The sequence below is a fragment of the Botryllus schlosseri genome, chromosome 2, assembly GCF_051294905.1.
Source record: "Botryllus schlosseri isolate E-star chromosome 2, Bs_hap1, whole genome shotgun sequence".
Classification (NCBI taxonomy): Eukaryota; Metazoa; Chordata; class Ascidiacea; order Stolidobranchia; family Styelidae; genus Botryllus; species Botryllus schlosseri.
This window is the reverse complement of record NC_137237.1, coordinates 12221908-12244313: the sequence shown is the minus strand read 5'-3', so window position 1 is coordinate 12244313 and position 22406 is coordinate 12221908. Positions and strand designations below refer to the sequence as shown.

Sequence of the window (22406 nt, the reverse complement as noted above, 5' to 3'; positions counted from 1 at the left end):
GTCTGACCATAGCAATTTACAACACAGCTGGCATGAAGACTAAGCTTTGAGAAGCTACGATGTAAATTGCTATGGTCTCACGACCAGAGGTGGTCAAAGTAGTCACCACCGCTACTCAAGTAGAAGTAACGCCGGTATTTCTACTCGAGTAGAAGTGGTGGTTCACAAGTAAGTAGGTATTCTACGCTTATTTTTGCCTACAAAACTGAAAACTGTCAAGTAGAAGTAGTCTAAAATCATAACTACTTAAAAAGTAGTGTGAGTAGGCAAAATCTACTTCAAGTACTTCACAAAGTAGTACTTCGTTACTGACCACCTCTGCTCACGACAAGTTGTGAGATCAGCGAACCAATTAACATCACTGGTTTACCGTCAGTGACTTTTTATAACAGAATCGGCTAAAGAATCGAGACTTTTGTGATAGAACCGGCTGACATTTCATTTGAATACAACCACTGGACACATCTTGAACCTGAGGATCTCAGACTAAAGATGACTCTGCTCTCACATTCAAAAACGCTTAGTTCCGTAAATTAAAAATTAGCACCTGCCCCCTGGCTTTGACCCAACATACATTTAAGCTTAGTTCAAGGGCCAAGTGTTAAGACCTCAGCAATTCTGCAAATACAGTCAGAGACCAACTAATATGTTCATTCATTATTACGGAAACAAATAGCAATAAAATTCAAGATTGATATCACAAACAGTCTTAAATCGGTATAAACCAACGCAAAATATTGTTGACTAATGACTATAAACACAAACAGTGCAAATCGGCACGTATGAAACAACGTCAAGATCTTCAAATACTTCAAGGCAAATCAACAGCGCAAAAAGCATCTTCTCATAAGATGCGCCGTGATGAAGATAGCTGAAGCAAGCCGATTCCTGTAAACTAAGGAAGAAAATTACGCAATTTCAGCATTGGAACAATTTCCATTTGACTTACATGATTCAGACGAGTTGATGGGTTCGCTGTCCAAAGAGGTGATCGCACTCTGGACGTCGACCACGAGTTTTGCAAGATCACTGTATTCCTTTGTAGTGAAAATCTTGCTGGAATACGCCATGAGTTGGTCCGTATTGAATGAACCAATGCCAATTGAAACGATCTTGATTCCTAAAATTGATTAAATGCTTGCAAACATGTTTGATGTTTTAGTCGATTTTCGATACACAGAGGTTGTAAAAGTAAGCATTGTTAGTACCACCGTAGATTCGTAAATTTCTATTGAAGTAAAGGTAGCGATTTACAATTAAGTAAAGAAAATAAGTATTCTAGGCCGAGCTTTGCCTAAAAAACTGAAAACGGTAAGTAGAAGTAGACTAAAATCATTACCACTGGAGGTAGCGTGATTCAGTTTCAAGCAAAACCTACCTGATGACTTCGTAAAAGTAGAACATACTTGCGACTGACCACTGCTATTGTTTTGATTGTGATAGAGACGACTCAGTGCGATGTAATGAACAGAGAATGTCGAAACGACCAAGTAAGGTTGATCGATCTAAAATCTACCTGGTATTCCTAGTATTATTCTCCATATTGAGTCCGAAATTCATAGAAAATAACCTAAGGAATCTTGAAAAACGAAAGCACACGTGCATTCTACTTTAACACACCCGAATCTTTAGCTTTCTGGGCGGGTCCGGCGACATCGTCATTCGACCGCCCATCGGTTAGGAGTACCAAGACCCAATGCGCGTTGTCTCTACCCAAGGTTTGAAAATGTTTCGCCACCACCGAAATCGCTTGACCGGTGGCGGTGCAATGACCGAATCTCGGTAACTCTGATATCGCATCCTTCACTTCACGAAAAGGATAGTAGCCAAGTTCTAATTGCACCTAAAAATTCAAAATAATTAAAATTGAGTCGACTAGTATTAAACTATTTAAGGCAAGTAGAGGTGATTGTAAAATTCTCAATTATCTTATTGATATTACAAGCTCACATTGGCAAAAACAGAAACTACATCCATCATTTTTCTGTTACTCTCTAATATTTCCTCATTTTTGTGTTCGTTTCTTTCCTCGTTATATCTTCCTACTTAATTCAGGGAAGAAGATAGATTAATTCATCGAAATATGTATGGGTGACTACGCCCTTGAAGACTTTAGTCATATCGGTTCTCCATGACAGTAATAGCTAATGTCAGCTTGGCGATTCAAACATGATGTGATTTCATGACTTGCATGATTATGAACATTGTCTTCTATTTAGACGAAATAAATAAGCTCTCTAATATAGATTGAGTGATCCTAGACCAGCTGCATTTGAATCACATTGACTCGACCCCAGATCATGGTAGATTACCACAACTGCAATTCCTCTCTTACATTCATTCTGGAAACCGATACAATGTCACAATGAAAATGCAGTACTATACCTCATACTCAAGGGAGACGGCATCGGACGAGCATATGAAAGTAGATGTGCCACCATACTGAATAAGACCCACCTGAAACACATGATTCAAAGAAAGATTCGTACTGTCACATCAAGATACTAAAAGATACTAGTAATTTGATACAACAGTAATACAACTTGATACTAAAAGAGTAATCGGGTATTGATGTGACTGCATGTGTTGTAGATGGATATAATGAAATGAAGAACTTTCCATATACTAGTCTGCACTTGAGATTACCAGCCCACGCTCTGACATATTGATAGTCCACCAACACCTAAAACTTCATTTTCACCGCTTGTCCATGTCCAACATCCCATCTATGTTATCTTCTGCTACTTTTTTTCACTGTGCATGGCTCGCAGTTGCAAGCTCTGTCATTATAATTAAATCCAATTCGTATTGAATCCTCCTATCTCTGGAATGTAGAGAATTCTCGTGTTACCTAGAATCATTGAAGATGCTAATAAAATGATGATTGTTTTGCTAATGGCTTGAACTTCAAGTAGGAATAGGACGTTGTATATTTTGTCCTTGATGTTTATGCAGCACCGACTCATGATATACATATGCCAATGGACATGGAAGGTGCAGATATAGCCTTGTAAATCAAAACCTTACTCGTGTCGATCCAGAATCAATCTCCCCTTGCACACCTTCCAGGATATCAGCAATGGATTTTCTCACATGCTTCAGGTCATCAATGGTGACACTGCCAGAGCCATCCAACAGCACAATAATATCCTTTGCACAATACCCACCGGGGCAATCTGAACCGTAGATACAGTACACTTGAGAACAAAGTTACCTTTCAACAAATCGTTTCTACCAACCTTCACATACCGGAGGGGGGTCACTCCAGGTAACCTGCCCGGCCCTGTCCGCGTCCTGACACAAGATATCACCGCTGCCGACCAATTTGTAGCCTTGATCACATCGGAAAGTACACTGCGACCCTGCCTTATTTGCATCGGTGCAGGTTGACTTTCCGAATTCCGGTGCCGTGTATTCGGGTAAGCATATCAAGGCTGGAAATATTTCAGCGGCTGAAACACCTCGCCGAGACCAGAGGTCGTCAAAGGAGTCAGCATTGCTACTCCAGTAGAGGTAAAAGTACTTGAGTACTTATAGTACTTCATTACTGACTATGATATTTGTAACAACAATCTCACTTTGAGTACAGGTCGGTAGCTTTGTGGTCCACTTTCCTTGGCCGGTTCTGTCCGGGTCACCGCAATACACCTCTGAAGGGCCGATCATGTGCAGCCCGTCGTTGCACGTGAAATGGCATACCGACGAGTAGTAGTAGGCGTTGGTGCACGTCATGTCCATGTCGTCTGGAGTTTCGATGGCGGGACATGTTACCACTGAAAAACCATTCAACTTTAAATGCCACGGATAAGTAGGCTACATGACGGACTTTTTGTGTGGATTTTGGCGGATTCAAAAACCGTTTCGGTTTCACAAAGTGCTTGAAACGAGAATGAAGTCAAGTGGGTAGACAACCAGCTTAAGAATTTCTGTTTATACTACAATTAGAAGAGCTTCTTGGAGGTACAGAACTTCAATATACAATGGAATAGTATATTCATATTTAAATGAACCCGAATATTTTCGGCAGACAACCGTCAGGGGTAATCGTCAGCAACTAGTAGAGAATTGGAAAGAACATCGTATATCAACCATCGTATCACAAAATATGACATCACCAGCATGAAATTTTGAATACGAGAGCGTTCAATGTACTATTATTAGATGGTACACGAATTCCTTTTGTTGACACAGCCTTGGGTGGTGTATTTTGATAAAAGTCGACTTCAAGGCAGACAAATGAAAGTGTGAACGCCCCCTCCCAACAACACGAAATCTGTTGTCTCGATTATTTTTTGTACAAGCGGAATTATCCAACAGATGTTCGCCAATGGCAGAATTTATGGCCTTCAATTGCTCAGCCCCAAGCCTGATAAGATAAGACAAAAGTGAGGTTTTAACCGAGCGGCAAGCGTGATACGTGTGTTCTAATAAATCTAGGTGGAATCCAATAAGGTGGAATTTTCGAACTTATTTCCAGCTTCAGTAATAACAGGGGCTATTTCCTCCAGTTACTATGAAGATTTCACGAACAAAAGTGATGCAAACATCGCAAAACTACTTGACACAATCCTAGGGTGTGAAAATTTAGACGTTTTGTCTAATAACTGTACAAGTGGAAGTAGTCTAAAATCATAAACATTCGAGTAGGTACTAAATGTTGGCAAAAAAGTTGAGTACTTCATTACTGACTACCTCTGGTTTTAGAGTGCGTTAAATACTATGCATTCATTTATGACAGCAAAAAGAGATAAAGGCGCATAAGGAACGTCTTAAGTCTCTATTTAAACGACATCTGCTCACATACATTTACAGGTTCCGTGCGGAGACAGCCATTCCATCTTGCCATCGCCATTCAAATCTCCGCAGTTCGCTGATTCTGGTCCGATAAGCTGGAAGTCACTGTCGCAGTAAATGCTGCAGACTTCCCTCACGCGGTCTCCGGCCGTCACTTCGCATATGGCGCTGCCGTTTGCGATAGGGCCGGAACACAGAGAGTGCTCTGCAATACCGGAGGCGGTCAAAGTTTTTTATCGAGTAGAAGTAGTGTTCTCATTTCTGCTAAAGTAGCGATAGGCAGTAATGTTTTATGTCAACATGTCACAACTATTTCAAATGGAAGAGGAAAATGAAGGTCTGTGTAGTGCTCAAGTACGGTAAATAGTTTCAAAAAGGAGATTAGGGCCACATACTTTTTGCAGCCAATCGGAGTAGACTACATTCGAAATTGCACGGTTGGTTCAATTTCTGTGGTACAGGGCAAATACACCACAAACCTACGTTCTACTTCACAAAATGCAAAGTCAACGGTTGCCAGAAAAGAAGTGTAAGTATCATACGATCGACGCTCCAACAAATATGCCTGACCTAATGTTTGGAACATCATCTCGCAGGGTATCCATCAGCCGTCGAGCGTATACACATTCAAGTCGAAATACAAGCAATTTCTATTGACTAGTCAGCCCAGTCTACTTTACCGGACCACGACCTGAGATATAGATCTCGCCTACGGTTGCATGCCACCTCATATTGTTGCTTCTTTTACTTTTCATTCAGTGCGGATGCCTCCTCTTTGAGTCTTTACATCGCTTAGGCCCAGGTTGGTGTCTGAATTCAAAGACTACTCCAAGTCGTTTCGACACCTTCCTATCTTTTCATTGTATCACAGCCTTGTGGTGTTTGGAAATGATGAAATTTTAATAATGAACTGAAGTAGTATAAAAATGCCAAGATATTGTCTTCTCATTTCGACAGCCAAGTGACATAGGTCACCTTGGCAATCGTGTTTCACGATTTTCTGCAAAATATCCGGAGTCACCAAGTCGTAATCTTCGGGGTGACTGACGAGATAGTGTGGAATTCCGTAGCTATGCAAAAATTCCTTCGCGTCTTCGCCTTTGCCCACGCCAAACAACGCCACATCTGGGAAAGAATTCAGCTTGAGGCGTCGTCAATGGATTCTGCGAATGACTGATATGGCACGTGTAGGCCGATGTAGATGCAGGCGCAATGCAATACCGTACTTTTACAAACAACAGGAGTGATCGATGCTCGGAAACGAGTCACATTAAATCATTATCAAGAGTCGAATGGTGTCTTATTCAACAAGTGTAATTCAAGGTCGACTCTCTTTTAAATTGCAAGACCAGAAATATTGGAGATCCTACAGCAGTACAGACTTTTCACGTAATACCAGCAGAACAGGATTTGTGCTTTAATACATCAGATTTGACTATCTGTGGATTGTGGCTAATGAATGAGGTTGCTCCATTCCTAATACTCCAGGCATAATCACGAAAATGATGTAGGGAACACACTGACCTGAAGCGTTGAAGGTTTTCATCGCCGCAATGGCGCTGTCATAAGATTTCCCGCCGAGCATAAGCACCATGATAGCAGTAACGAGAGGACGTTTCTGTCTTTTCATGTAATTCAGAGCTTCCGATAGCCCGTGGCCAAAGTGGGCGCAACCGCCCATTTGCTTGATAACCCGCACACTTCTTCTGATCTCCTCGAGAGTGCGATATTCCAATTTCATTTCCAGCTGCACGGACGGAATGGGATCATATCGAAAACAATAACGGGTTTGATAAGCATATGAACACCTTATAGTTAGGGATGCTGAAGATTTGGTTGCATTTGCTTTCTCTGCTACCGAGAACGGCGACCGAGATCCACGTGGCCCCGTAGTTAATAACTTTTCTCAGCTTGTGTAAGACATCAGGTATCCAATCTTTGACGTCAGAGAAATCCCACACCGGCCAATTCTCGGATCCGTCCAGAACAAACATAATGTCAAGAAGGCCACTGCCACAGCCTAGGAACAAACAGACATTCGCTGACATGAATTGAAGTGATAAAAACCACTCAAAACTTTACAATAATGCTATTAGTATCTGGAACGGTGTGATAACTACAATTGATCATATTACTTAGCATTGCTGCTCAAACAGAAGTAGCAGCAACGGCGTAAATACCCACTCTATTACAAGTAGAAGTAGCAATTCCAGTGACATATCAAAACCACTTCAAGTGGAAGTAGGAGAAATATATCTAATCTAAGCTCATCTTCACACATCCACGGGATTTAGATAGTCGAAGTAGTCGTCGTTGGTGCTTAAGTAGAAATTTCAACCAAAGTACCAGAAGTAGAAATTTAGATGTAAAAAAAGTAAGTAGGCTAGTCTAGACCTAGTTTTGCATCGAAAACTGTTCCGTAGAAGTAAAAGTAGCCTAAAACCATAACCACAGGATTGAGTAGTGAGAGAGAGAGTTCAGATTTATTCTAGTCTGCATAACGCGATGACCACGGAGCTACGATACAACCTTTAGGTAAGGTTATCTAGTGTGCACCACCATGATTTTTCTCCTCCACGCTATCCTTGAATCCTGAGCGCCGAACGGGATAGCCGCAGATACCAGTTTTAGAGCCTTTAGTGTGACCAGGCCAGGGATTGAACCCACAACTTACCGATCAAGAAGTCGGACTCATCACCATTACACTATTACGCTCGGTAGTGCAGACTGAATATCTGATCGGATATTTGGATGAAACTATCTTCCACTTGCTCAGCCTCAGTCATAAAGTAACGCTCGGTGGGCATATGAAGAAACTTCCAACAGCCAACACACCAGCACAAGAGATCATGTTATTGTCCCAAAATCCGGCGCCGTCGTACCGGTCCTGATTGGCGCAGACGAACTTGCTCTTCGTGCCGTACTTTTCAGAAGTGTGCGAGCACTTAACGTCGCATTCAGCGCCCGGGCTGTGTCCGCCGTAGCAATCTGCGTCGCTTCCAAACATCTCTTCCAAATCCGGGTAGCATTTGGAAGCTGGATTGAGGTAAAAACTTGACTGCATGTCAGGCGTTTCGTAAAAACACCGCCGGTCACAAGTCGAATTCACACCCTTAGGGTCATTCATGTGTGAATAGCAAAATTCAACAGAAGGAGTCAAAATTACACTTCGTAAATGATGAAAAGTCGACAGTGATGTAGGGGCGTGATCCGCAAAACATATATACCAAAGGAGACACCAAGGGCAATAGGCTGCCAGAGTTTTTTAGCCTATGAGATTCAAATTTTCCAAAAATCGGGACCAAACAGGGCCACATCCCAAAGCACAGTAGCAGGTATTGATACTTGGGGCGTGATCCGTAAAACATATATACAAAAGGAGACACCAAGGGTATTAGGCTGGCAGAGTTTTTTAGCCTACAAGAATCATATTTTCCAAAAATCGGGACCAAACAGGGCCACATCCCAAAGTACAGTAGCGGGCATTGATACTAAAGTGTAAGTTGTTTTTCTACTTTCTGGACACAGGGTGCACGCAAAATTCTAGTGCTTGCCAAGCAGAAACAGGAACTGATGAATTGGTTTTTTAGAAGATAATCTATTGCACAGCTAAGGCAGCCTGCACAAAAGTAGTGCATATAATTAATAGAAATACAAGTCTCGTCGATCAGTCTATACCAGTGGTTCCCAAACGGTGGGGAATTCAATGATTTCTGGTGGGGAATGGACGCATTTGTTCAAAATTATATACAGGACAGTCTACAAATTCACGAAGACACATGCGCAATTGCCGTTATCAGTTAACTGCTCTGGGATGTATGTATCGAAAATTATATTGCGTGTTGTTTACACCTCATTTTTAACTCTGGATCGCCAATGATGGCGTCACAAACACGTCCAGCACGACTAGTTTGACGTGAAATAACGCTTCCGCGAAATTTTGAGCGTTACTGGTATCGGTTCACAATACGTTTTATGTTGCAGTTATAGGCGATTGTCTTGCGTATTGGTGTGGTTGTGTGTCTTGTGTAGCCAAACCAGCAGATAGCTGCTCTGTGATGACAAAAGTGCTGGGTAGTGGAGAACAGGACCGTAACTGCCGCACCCCAAACCCCCTAATTGAGGGGGGGTGGCGAGCGAGCACGAAGAGACCCGATATTATTTCGCGAATTACCATAAATAAAAGTTGTTGTTTTTTTAAATTTACGCCACTTTTTCAAAATAATTTTCGCGCGCTACGTGCGCGATTTAATATTGCCGAATATCTGAATATTCGGTACCCTTCCCCCACGAAAATATGTAGAATTTATAGAAATGGAGACTTCGGCGTCGGCCATTACTGCGCCACGATGCACCAAGGCACATGAAGTTATAGGCCATGTAGCATGCAACTACGAGAAGTGTGCCAGAACGATCAGCCGCAAGAAGACCTTGGCCGAGAAGGAATGGCCTTGTGGTGACCGAAAACTTCGATACAACATACATATATGTTTAATTGTCCATAGGCGGCTAAATGGCTGGCGCCGAATGTTCCTGTCCTGGTGATCTGAACCCCACAGGGCAAACGCCATCCCGTAGGGAAAAATTATTTGCCAGTAAAGTAGCCTAATATCAATTTGAAATCGTGTGTGCCTTTTAGTTTGGACGATTTCCATATCTTTTGACATAGCAGATATAGGACGTCATGAAGTAGCATAATGTAATGAAGTCAATATACCAACGGGTCCGCCCGAAGATGTTTAATTCTTATTTAGTGATCCTACCTTTTCCAACACACCTCACTCAGCTCTACCGGTAAATCTGATTACGTGAGCGGAGAGGGGATAAAAAATTGATAACAAAATATATACAATTCCCGATCACACTTATCGATTAAAACACTAATTATATAAATTTTTCGTACTTCGCGCGTTTAGTACCAATAAGGCGACGTACTAAACAGTATACCCAATGCAGCTGATAAGTAGCGGGGAAAAAGCGTACAGACTCAGCGGGGCTTCGCCCCCCAGACGTTGCGTTTATCACCCTGTGGGGCCCAAGATCAACGTTTTTTAAGCGGGGCTGACGAAGTGCTGTTACGGTCCTGGTGGGGAATGAAGGCTCGGAGTAAATCTGAAGCGGGGAATGAAGACAAAAAGGTTGGGAACCACTGGTCTATACGAATCGCAGAAGCAGTCTAGTTTTCGTGAAATGATAGGGGCTTTGAATTGAAGATGGTGTATAATTTAATTACGCCAGTTACTCTATTCCTACTGTAGCAATCTTTACCTGATTCAGACATTGACATTTCTGCCCAATAGTCTATATGACTTTCAATCAGTCAAGAAATACCCGGGGGATGGGCTCGAGTCGAAAGACGTATAAAAATCACTGTGAAGCCCCATAATGGTAGCGGATAGTGCGTGGCTATATCAGCGTGTTGTACCAGCCATCCTATATATATTCGCGGAAACTAATAGACGAAATGAACAGTGATAATACGTTTGCAGGCGGGCACAGAATCATTCCAAGAGCCGTCTTCCTGGCAGATAGTCGAATATGGAGGCAGCACATAAAATCCCGGATTGCATTCGTATTTGCACTCGGAGCCGATATCGTTGAACGAAGTGCACTTCGCCTCCCCGCGGGCTATTTCTATATTCTCTTCCGAACATGAAGTCTCTGGTCGGCGACAAATAAAGGAAGCATTGAGCGATGGAACCAAATTTTGGGCAGATACACAGCACACCAACAGTTGATGTACAGGCTAAGGATTTTTCCCATTTTCCCGTTTCGGGTTAAAACGATATGAGAATAAGAGATGAGAAATGCTTCGCATATTATTAGCAGTGTTGTTACGACAAAGACCAGTAAGTAAATCCTGATTTGCGAATGAAGAGTGAGAAATGTTACGGCCACTTATAGCAGCTTTGTCGCAGCAATAATAACTTCGTACAATAATAACCCGTGCTTCTCCAGCACAGGACAGTACTGAGTAAATCTTTCACGAATAGATCATTTTATAACAAAAAGCTGAGAGCCTGGCAAAATTTTACTTCAACACCTTGATATTTCGATGGATCGCGATATTTACCAAATTTTCAGCATAAATCGACACGGAAGATCACTGTTTGATTGAGTAGTCCAAGTCCAGTGCTTTCTAACCAGTGGGTCGAGATCCAATGGTGGGTCGCGAAGCATTTCGAACAGTTACAGTTGTCTATTCAATATGTCATAGAGGGCTGCTTTTGGTGGTTACGGAATGCCGGCAGTTTTTTTTCTGATATTATAGCAGTTTTGTAGGTATAAATAAAGAAAACTTACTAACGATCTTACATGTAAAAAATAGGTGTAACTCAATTTTAGGTAATTCTGAATAGTTTCAGAGTAGGGAAATCAAGTCAATGAAGCCTAGACATAATCTGATAATATCTAATATGCAAGCTCAACGTACGCATTAATAGTAAATTGCATGTGTATTAGCATTGTTGCTTTTCTTATCAATTTATTTTTCATACGTTTGGCCATATGCAATTGTGGGTTACACAATAAAACTTGCTGGGAAGTGACTGGCGCAGTTCCACTTAGATTTTAAACGGATAAACTCCGCTCTGCTTACTTCTACACTGGGGCGGGTCCACGGACCAGTCGCCGATTCCGTCTCGGTTCGCGTCGACGCATTCGATAATTTCGATGGCGGGTTTGAGCACCAGGTCGTCGGGGCATTCAAAAGAACATCGCGATCCTCTCTTGTTTCCGTTCGAGCAAACCACTTCCGTTTCAGACGACAGTTCGAAAGATTCGATCGTCGGACACACGTATATGAAAGCTGCAAATATCTTTGGAATAGAATGACGTGGCTAGGAGAATATATGTGTCGCCATCCGGAGGCCAGTAAGAGAGAAGACCTGATGATTTCATGGGTGGCTGGACTATGCTTCATGGAAACTGTGCAGGTCAATAATCGTTCATGATGTGACATGTCGCAAATTGCTTGAAATTGATCCTATTTTGTTACATACTTATTGGCAATTGAATAGTATATTCATATTGAAATGAACCTGAATATTTTCTGCTCACACACGTCGGGGTCAGAGTTATTCTACCATCTAACAATAGTTCATTGAGCTCTCGTCGTCCTGATTATTCGTAATTTTATGCCAGTGACGTCATTTGTGATACCATTGTTAATATACAGTGTTCTTTCCAATTCTCTACTAGTTGCTGACATTACCCCTGTCGAGTGCCAGCAGAAATACTCGAGTTCATTTCAATATGAATATACCGTTCCATTGTATATTGAAGTTCTGTACCCCTAAGGAACTCTTCAGATATTTATTTATTCAAGTTTTATGGGTGGCTCGTGGGGGACAAATCTGTGTCCAGCAGAAGACGGAATACTCAGTGATTTCAAGGGTGGGGTAGAGAAAACGCTAGCACATGGTATATAAAAAGATTCGAAAGAAGAACGTGTTGATCAATGGTCATTCACAAGTAGCAAAGCGTTTGAAATTGATGATAATATGCTTTCTGTGATAGCTGTCAATTTGGCAATTCATTTTTTTTGGGTTCGTCTAAATCCACAGGTTTTGATATTTATCTGATATTATTTTACAATATTTATTTATTTATTTCTAATTTTTTATTGGGGTAAGGGGGTCAGTGGGAGACTCAATCTCTAACCTTTCACTCACGTTCACAAAGTGGCTCCACGCCCTTCCACTCTCCCAGAGTGCCGCCGGCGTTCATCCCGCATATTATCACATTGACGTGGGTCAACACGTATCCGATATCGCAGTGGAAAGCGCAGACGGAATCGACACGATTTTCGTCGGAACATTCGTAAGTGCCGTCAGACGGCGATAGTAACGGCGGGCTGCAAGTGTGCACGCCTAAGACATTCCAACATGAGCGAAATTGTATCAACAAGGCGTTAGCGTTCCAACAAGAATCTATACAGCAGATCATGTGGTTTGTGGAACACCGTAAAGATATTGTACAGTTTGTTCCTGTTGACAAGAAATTACTTGCTGAACTTGCACAGTATGCAGATTACTTACGTGTTTCGTAATGAAATACGATAGTCCTCGACCCTGATATTATTATTATTCTTACACACTTGCGATTACAAGCTTTACAAGCGATACGTTGGCGTCAGTAAATCAAGTAAAAAATATATATCTAGAATCGTGATTGAGGGGTAACTGGTAGGGATGGTGTGAACGTGAGGTTCACGTTTGCGTTCTGTGTGTGAACCTCAGAAATTTAGAGGTTCAAGTTCACAAACGAACCTTGGTAGGTTCTGCAATGTGAACCTTTTTCATATATTACAATTGTCACTTCATTATAACATCTTTGGTCGAAATTTATTGCATTTCAACTGCGGGTCACTACATGGATAGCGCTGGCAGCATAAAATATTAACACTAAACGAGCATGTACCTTGACAATCTCATAAATTTGACTTCCTTTACAAAAGCTTGCTCAAATATTTAGTGACTCTTTGCTTTGAGCTGGACCCGCAATCTCACAACATCAAGAGCGAAATACGCTACATGTAGACAGTCAGCGAATGATGCTTATTTAACCAATCAATGAAGTTGATATCGTTGTCTGATGTAAAAAATCTAGCAGGCGTATGGGGTCAATCTTCATTTCATACGTTTATTGTATCATAAAAACCAAATCCATGCGATTGCGTTGTTGGCTGCTGCTGTAGAACTTGTTGATGGGGTAATTTCGGTAGCAAGTATAGAAATTTGTTTTACACTCTGCTCAATATCAACGTAGCAATACTCAGACGGCAAGTAGGCCTACATTGTCCGGTCTGGCCTGGATCGTTAAGGGTAAGCTTATATTCCCTTGCAAGTCCTCGTCGAAATTGTTGGCAAAACGACGGAATATATTGTTTTATGGGATAATTATATCATTTGATAGCCCCAGTTGATACATTTGGTGACGTTTAAAACGTCAATATGTACTTCAGCATTGTGGCATTTTATGTGGCATGAGTTGTCGCTACGTATCGTCTACATTAATATAGGTTTTCACTTAACTGAAATGTAGGGTTGGCTCAACTTACAAAACGGCAGGTCGTGACTCCACTCGCCGACATCATCATCATTCTTATCGACACAAGTCACCTTGCTCACGTCGCTTTTAAACCTCGTATGCGCCTGGCACGAGAAGGTGCAAATCGAATTCCCAAAATTGAGATTGGTGCAAATGAAGCTCGTTTCTGGACTCAAATCCGCTGGATTTATCACGGGGCACACGATAACTGAAAGGAATCGGACGAAACTTAGCAAACAACTTTGGGAAATAAAAAGCATGTACGCACAGATACAGTCCGGGGCAGTATTGGACCACGCTCCAATCCCGTCACCGTCCAAGTCTTCGCATTTTATCGATTCAACGCCGTTGTCGAGTTTCAGGCCCACGCCGCATTGGAAGTCACACACGGAATTACCCCGATTCGCGTCGGTGCAAGAGTACAGGGTGTCCGGTTCGATTGTCAATGCGGGACAGTAGATGGCTGTTTGTAGTTTCAAAAAATTAGGACATGTAGGAATAGGAAGTTATTTATTTTTGTCCTTGTTGTTTTTTACATACACAGGATCTGGGCATAGTAGAGTTGTTCAAAATTTGGCAAATGTCAAATATGTGGGTTGTAATGTCTCATTCATATGATTAAAACAATCAATGAGCCCGGCAAGAAGCTAATAGGAAAGTTAAGACTTCGCGCAAAGCATTTAATAGCTGGTTCGTGGTACAGAATATAGCTTTCAATACAACATCCATTGTTTGAGCGTGTTAAGCAGCATATTCCCAAATTGATGCGCTCAAAAACGTGCGCAAATGACCGCAAGGAGCTCTCACGCCAATGCAAATTAGCTGCCAAAACAGATTGTTATGACGATTACCACGCATATGCTTTGCCGATTGGTCAACATTCAAGTGAAAACCTCGCCGGCGCACAACACTATAATGACAATATGTTCACTGTCATTGCGCGAGGCCGATCTTTGTTTTATTTAAAAGTGTTGGAGTCTACCATTATTCAATTGACCAAACCTGTTTTAAGCAGACAAAAAGATTTTCTCTATAACTTACAAATTACAAATTAGTTTGTTCTGTTTCGTGTTGGTAGCTGTTTATTTACAAATTGTGCTGCTACTATACGGCCGTAAACCAAACTTTACGCTGATTTGTCGAGAGACAATGGCCATGGAAACGACGCAGCAACGGAGAACGCTGCATTTACCTAAGCCTAGTTGGCACTACAATATATTCCTATAGTCGTGTAGACTATAGAAACGACAAGATTACAGTTAAATGTTTATTTATTCATCAATAATAGAATTACTGAAACCGAATAACCAAAATACTACTGTGTTTATAAATGCAGTGCCACTAATGGCAATGAACTGGGGAAGAACAGATCTTTTCATTCATTTCCTTCCAAAGTGCATTAAATACACCAATACAGTTTGGAAAATCACCTCTAAAGAGAGGTGCGATACTCAGTCACAATCTCCGTGGTGTATCTAATGCACTAGCAGCAAAATCTTCCTTGCAAAAGTGGTAGGAGAAAATGAAGCTTGTGGACGTAGGCTTGAAGTCCTGCCTTCTTACTCTGCATTCCCAAGCAATGTTCCCTCTAATTTTTGACGAGCCTGCGAGTACTCACCAACTCGCATTGTCTCTCGACCAATCAGCGTAAAGTTTGGTTTACGGCCGTATAGTACCTTATACTTCAAAGTTTGTTATTGTTAAATGCGAATCTCATGGTCTGTGATTTTTATTGTTGCTTCATACTTTGCCTTTTTGGTTTTGCTTTTTAATATATTTAAATCCCTTCGGTGTGCCGTTAACTATTGAAGAGAGAATCCCGAAAAGTCTTGAAGTTATTCTACTACAATGGATGTTGTGTGAAAAACATTTGAAAGTAGCTGCCGACGAGTGGGCGGACCACCGACCATAGAACGGCGAGGAGACTAGTAACAACGAAATCATGGCTCTTGCTATTTTTTTTCAGAGTGCTAAAATAGCACTAAAAATTATTAGGAAATTCATAGATCCTATGGAGCCGATACATCTGCTGAAATGATATCACAACGATATCTTACGAACGCAGTCCGGGACAGCTTGGTTCCAATTGCCGATTTCGTCCCCGTCGGGATCCTGGCACGTCACGCTGCTGTGACTGGTCGTCAATTTCATGCCGGACGGACAGGTAAAGTTACAAACCGAGCCAAGCCTGTTAGATTCCGAGCATTCGTAGACAGTGGTGTCGTCTAAAGAGTCCGGATCGAATGCGCACGATATAGCTGCAAAAATATACAAATTTCATCAGTTCTCCGAGTCTGTTTCGCCTACTTACTCAAATGGTCATGATTTTACGCTACTTCTACTTCACAGCTTTCAGTTTAGCCCAAACCAGGCCCAGAATACTTGCATTTACACTTAGCCTACTTTGAAATCACTACTTCTACTTGCACTTCCGGAAAAGTCACGAAATAGGTGACTGGTGGTACTAACTTGAATATAGTTCTCAGCACTTCGGGCAGTCTAATTTATTTAACTTGAAGAGTTATCGTGTGCCCTTTATTAAAGGGGCACTGCGCTTAAAAAATGATGTGGTCTCAAATTGAAGGGCAAAATTAAAAAAAAAGAAGATTTGGCCACAGCCATTTTCTTCATAACGCCACCGTAATGGAGCTGCAATTTATTGAAATTTCCACAGGACCTTCACGCTCCAGCTGCCGCGGCTGCTTGGCCCGTTACATGGCACGATGTCTTCACCGTGGCACTTGCTCGACAAGATTAGGCAGTCACGCAGGGAACGAACTTTAGATCGCTGTCAGCCGAAGCTATGATGGAAATCTGTCTAAAGTTCGTTCCCTGCGTGACTGGCTAATCTCGTCGAGCAAGTGCCACGGTGAAGACATCGTGCCATGTAACGGGTCAAGCAGCCGTGGCAGCTGGAGCGTGAAGGTCCTGTGGAAATTTCAACAAATTGCAGCTCCATTACGGCGGCGTTCTGAAGTAAATGGCTGCGGCCCATTGCCCGTCAATTTGAGACCACATCATTTATTGAGCGTAGTGCCCCTTTAAGAACAAACGGCGCAACACCAAGTATATTAACAGATATTTGAAGATAAACCAATTGGTAAAGTATGAGGTGGGAATGTAATTTTTAAAATCATGGTAGATAAATTCAGTTGTACCAGTAATTATGTGGTAATCGTAACGATAAAAATGTATGAGAATCAGGTTATACAACACGCATAAAAGCACTTAGACATTCACTGAACAGTGAACAATGTACACCAATGGAAATTTATTTTTCCTTCACATGAAACGCATCTTTTTCAGGCGACTGTGTTTTATGTGAAAAAATGCGTCTTGAACACGAGTGCTCATGGTGAACACTCACGTAAGCATTCAGGCACGGCTGCGCTCCATTCTCCGGTATCGCTGTCGTCAACGTTCAAGCATGTAATGTTAGCGACAGGGCCGAGTCCAAACTTTTCCGGGCACGAGAACGCGCATTCGCTGTTGCCGTAGTTTTCATGGGTGCAATAGAATGCCGTTTCGGACGTTAAATCATCGGGATCTATGAGGTCACAGGTTATCACTGGAAAAGAAATGTAGTGATTAGTTGAGTTACGTGATAACCGCCGTTGATGGCAGATACACGAATGGTCGAAAATCCAAGCATCAGATTGTATCAACTGGTGATGATATCTCTCTCTACCGTACGTAGGACTGTTGCAAAATTGCAACATTCTAGTAATAGACCGATTAAACCAATTATTTTGCAGTATTCGTATTGGGCTAAGGAACGGAGATTGTCAGTAACAAAGTAGTTCTAGTAGGGAGAAGTTTTAGGATAAATTTGCATGACTTTTATGAGTGATATTGTCATTGGGACTGCATTAAATAGCCCGTGTCACTTTTAACTGGATATATTTTCAAAAATTGCATCTATTTGTAGTGTCATTAGCCATGTTGTGTTACTGTAGTCACGAAGGTACACTCTGTAATCTCAAAAGTAGACACCATCGTTCCATTATACGACGTTTCGACTGAATCTAATTTTTGAAACCAATTGAGTACTTTTTTGACCTTCATTTTCTACTTCCATACGAAGTGGTTTGACATATCTCGGAAATCGCTATTTCTACTTGTAATTGAGTAGAAATTGATGGTGTCACTTCTACTTATATATGGGTAGGTAACCAGTAGCACTATTTGTGGTGATCGAATACTTTCCGGATAATTGTGTAGGACCTAACGTTTCGGCGATGATTCAAAGAGTTGAGGCCAAAAGTTCTTTTTTTTAATTTCTAAGATTAATCTAATAGGATATGAAGTAATGAAACAAGATATCAACTAAGCAATCACAAAATTGGGTAAATTGACAGTATGCCTGGCGAAATCGCACAAAAACATTGTAGACGTATCAGCACTTACCACAGCAGGCGGTAAACATAAAAAACGAAGGGTAATGACATAATGTGTCCTTACATTCGCAAGTTGGAGTTTCAGCACTCCAAGTGCCGATGCCGTCGTTATCAGCATCAGTGCACTCTGACGTTTTTGATCCGTCCACATAGTAACCGGCGTCACAAGTGAACGTGCAGATGGAGTTTTTGATATTTCCATTTGTACACGTCAACACTGAATTGTTGGGTGTCTGATGTGTCGGAACGCACCGTACCACGTCGGCTGAATAAAAAATGCGTGCGTTCCTTACCGATTGATTGTTCACTTTACACTTTTCTGTGTATTGTGCAATGCACACATATGGTCGAATCAAATAAACACAGTTCTGATTCTCAAGCTGTGGGTCATGAAACATGCGTTGTGAATACAGGTAAGACACAAACTAGAAGGTGGTCAAATGGAGATTGCTTTCGGGAATGGGTCTCGGATCTCATAGAAGTTTGAGAATCTGCAGAATTCTTGCGATAAAAGCAGGGCTGTGGAGTCGGTAACTTTTACCACCGGCTCCAACTCCACACATTTTTATTGGACCGACTTCGACTCCTGAGTCTTTGAACGTACCGACTCCGACTACAACAGTATTACCAATTTAATTCGAAAATTATATGCCACACTGTCGGTTGAATGACTATCATACAACCATTAAACATATGCAAACATATGATTAACGGTGGCATGCAAACTTGTTTCATTCTGGCACAGCTCGAATTATCCACTATGCAATTAACATGAAAGAATCATTGGCTAAATATCCTTCCTTTTTCATATTTTATAAGCTTTTATAAGGTGGACTCTCTAATATCCTAATACGTATGAATCATTCAACTATGACATATATCTAATCCTGTATAATTAAAATGTAGATAAAAAATCCAAGTGTAGCTTTTGCACATGTGTATGAGTCAGCAACTATTATAGAGTTTGAACTTACCAATTTTCTCATTACACATGATTACAAGCACACAACTTTTACTACCGGTACTAATAGACATTGGTCATAAACGAAATTCAGTAAGTAGTCAAATACCATAGCCTATGTCTAGCCTACATGTACTTAGTCAAGCATTCAGTGGACTAGGCGTTGCAGTCTTTCCTAATCATTTGTTCGACCCAAACAGCTAAGCTACACTGCAATACAAATACTTTTAATTTTGTCAAGTGGGAAGCATCGTTTGGTTATATTTACATCAATTTTACAATTTTACAAAACCAGCCGAAGCATTTGCTCTGTCACAGTAGGCCCATCATGGTATAATTCCAAATATTGCATCAATTTTGACTGCATCGCAAAAATGCGTATTGCGATTTTCTTCCTCTATGCAACTGAGTTGTAATTTGCAAGTAATGTCTAATTTTATCGATATCAGGGGTGGCCAACTTTTTCGGCCATAGGGATACATGAGATTTAAGAACCATTGGGCGGCAACTGGAATGTCGATAACCTTTTTTAGTCGTCCGATAGGAGCGAACCGAATTAGGTAACATTGCAAACCAAACTTATATTACTACGCTCTAAAATTGGTAACAATTATGTCATGCAGCTGTGCAGTGGGCAGTCATGCCCTGGTCGCACTTTTTCCAAAGGTAATGACTGAATTCTATCAATGAATATGTTACTAACATATACTGGGGGTCGCATCTGTATACCACTGGGCTCATTTGGCAAGGACAGGATTATTTGACGTTATAGCAATATCGACGGTTTCGGTGAACATGCCGCTATCATTTTGTGAAAATCTTTCGTCGTCGACGATCTCGCTGCGAGTGCACAAGCGAAGCCGCATGTTCGACGACACGTTATCTCCTAATTGCGAATATAGTTAGACTCAATTCTGTAAATAACATGTATTTAAAATTTTCAGAAAGGGGCTCCAATACTGAATGCAAGAAATCTAGTGACAATCATACGAAGTGCCGAGTAAGACTTCTAGTCAAATAAATCTGCTACGAAATATTCTAGTTTATGCTGGTCCTATACGAAGATCTGCGATAAATGTGGCTGACCCCCCGGATACGCCGATGCGTCAGAACTGATGTTTTAGTCATCATCGAATTTCGCCGTCAGGCAAATCAAATTTTGGTTGGCCTTGGAATATTACCTGATGCTATGAATAATTTGGAGAATTACCTCGCAGGCCACACAAAAGCTTCCCGCGGTATAGTACTTGGCCTGTGTGCCACGGGTTGGCCGTACCTGATCTGTATGGTCATTAACAACAGTGATTAGTGGTACATAAAAATTCTATTGAAAATCCTTTGGAAGCGATTGTTTTCATGATAGAGAAGTTGGAGTCGGAGTCAGGGTCATTTGCACAAACTCCGACTCCAGTCAGTATTTTTCCCACGACTCCGACTCCAGCCATTATAGTTTTCATGGCTTTTCATGGCTCCGACTCCATTAAGTGAAAATCGGCCAAACTCCGACTGCGACTCCACAGCCCTGGATAAAAGACAAACGATTTCGATGACATTCATATCATGCAAAAATTAAATGATGCATTTATTATATTACTGTGAGCCTAAATTCTGGACCTTCACAGCGATAGAATGTTGAAAATGCAAAGTATGCGAACTTACGGAAGCATACAGGTGGGTCTGAAGACCATTCGCCAAACCTGTCCAAGTCATTATCTTGACAAGAGACGACCGCGGCACCGACGATATGATATTCGTCTTCGCAGGTGTAAGTGCATTCGGACATGACGTAATTTTTCCCGGTACAACTGACGCTGCCATGGTCCGGATCGTACATTGACGTGACACACTCGCCAAGATACGCTGTCAACGAATCATCTTTTAAACAAGCTTCGAATGCCGGCATCATCGAAGATAAAATTCATTCACTCCGCCCTTGCAAGGGAACAAGATTCAGCAAATTTCCAGAATAAAACTCAAGTTTTGATTGGATAGGGTTACCATATTCTGGAATAGGGAGAGGAAACTTTTTAAAATTCATAAAAGTTAGTTTACCGACATCGAAACCAGCTGATTTTGAAATTTTTACTGAAAATCGTGCTGTGTTGACTAAAAAAATGGTCATCCGACAAGATAGCGTAATGGTGAAGCGTCCGGCTTCTTGATCGGTAGGTCGTGGATTCGATCCCCAGCCGGGTCAGACCAAAGACCTGATTAGTAACACTGGTATCCATGACTTCCCTGCTTGGCGCTCATGCATTACTGGGATAGCATGGAGGGTTGGTGCATGACTTAGAAAACCGTAAGGCTACATCTGTACTTCCTTGTCCAGCGGCATATGCACATCATGCACTCATGGTATGCATATGCACAGATCGTGTCTATGTGTATCATGAGTCGGTGTATATGCCGCAAAAAACATCAAGGACAAAAATAAACTACGTCCTTTCCTTCCTTCATCGCTTTGACTCAACCACTTTTTACGCTACTTCTGCGGTATCACTAAGAATCGACTCCCAAATGAAATAATCGTCGCCGTGGAAGCAGGGTATATTATGTCTGTTTTTGACATTCCGAGAAAATCCTAATTTTGTATAATTTTCATTTTCTTTCGGCCAAGATATGGCTGCAAGAATACGAAAACTTGGTTCTCTGATTCCACAGCAATCATGGCGGGGTTAGCTAAAATGGATGTCGGTTAACACTGAAATTTACTGAAACAAACCGAAAGTAACGATTTTCTTTGGATTTCGCCTACTTACTCAGGCAAATCGGAAAGACATCGGTCCACTCCCCTGTCCCGTTCACATTTTCGATACACTCAATATCCTCAGACCCGAACAGCACGAATCCGGCGTCACAATAGTACGAGCACACCGATCCAAAGAAACCGTTATCGGTGCATTTCATTGTGCCACTTGCCGGTTCGGGATTGATCGAGCAATCGGAAGGGGGCACGATCACATACTCTGAAAGAGAGTGTAGATACCGTATATATTTTCGTACATCTGCAAATATCTGGAGAAAAACAAAAAAGTCATGACATCATTCTGGCTCTTTTCGGTCTGGAAAATCTAAGCCGTGAATCTTTCCCAATATACCCGTTGTCAATAACCAAGTACTTAACATTTCCACCACTTACTCAGAAGAGAAAAAATTCCAGCGATGACATAAATCAGTTCATTATTATTTTCATCATTTTAAAA

General features: G+C 41.5%; 1 protein-coding gene across 6 annotated transcripts in view; it reads right to left on the bottom strand.

Moving 5' to 3' along the window:
- Window positions 1–630: 630 nt before the first annotated feature.
- The window catches only part of LOC145433583 (sushi, von Willebrand factor type A, EGF and pentraxin domain-containing protein 1-like), a 40159-nt gene continuing 18383 nt past the window's right edge, over window positions 631–22406 (bottom strand). For all 6 annotated transcript variants that reach the window (XM_080310717.1, XM_080310718.1, XM_080310719.1 and 3 more), the window contains 22 exons: window positions 21963–22169; window positions 20863–21063; window positions 18307–18507; window positions 17213–17413; window positions 15903–16103; window positions 14114–14308; window positions 13856–14053; window positions 12468–12665; window positions 11393–11602; window positions 10276–10455; window positions 7630–7830; window positions 6603–6814; window positions 6319–6541; window positions 5770–5919; window positions 4805–4999; window positions 3579–3773; window positions 3240–3434; window positions 3028–3176; window positions 2386–2457; window positions 1621–1843; window positions 950–1120; window positions 631–895 (listed from right to left, as the gene is read on the bottom strand). In XM_080310717.1, coding sequence (XP_080166843.1) covers window positions 822–895; window positions 950–1120; window positions 1621–1843; window positions 2386–2457; window positions 3028–3176; window positions 3240–3434; window positions 3579–3773; window positions 4805–4999; window positions 5770–5919; window positions 6319–6541; window positions 6603–6814; window positions 7630–7830; window positions 10276–10455; window positions 11393–11602; window positions 12468–12665; window positions 13856–14053; window positions 14114–14308; window positions 15903–16103; window positions 17213–17413; window positions 18307–18507; window positions 20863–21063; window positions 21963–22169 — 4052 coding nt within the window. In that variant the 3' untranslated portion in view covers window positions 631–821. The remainder of the gene's footprint in view (window positions 896–949; window positions 1121–1620; window positions 1844–2385; window positions 2458–3027; window positions 3177–3239; window positions 3435–3578; window positions 3774–4804; window positions 5000–5769; window positions 5920–6318; window positions 6542–6602; window positions 6815–7629; window positions 7831–10275; window positions 10456–11392; window positions 11603–12467; window positions 12666–13855; window positions 14054–14113; window positions 14309–15902; window positions 16104–17212; window positions 17414–18306; window positions 18508–20862; window positions 21064–21962; window positions 22170–22406) is intronic.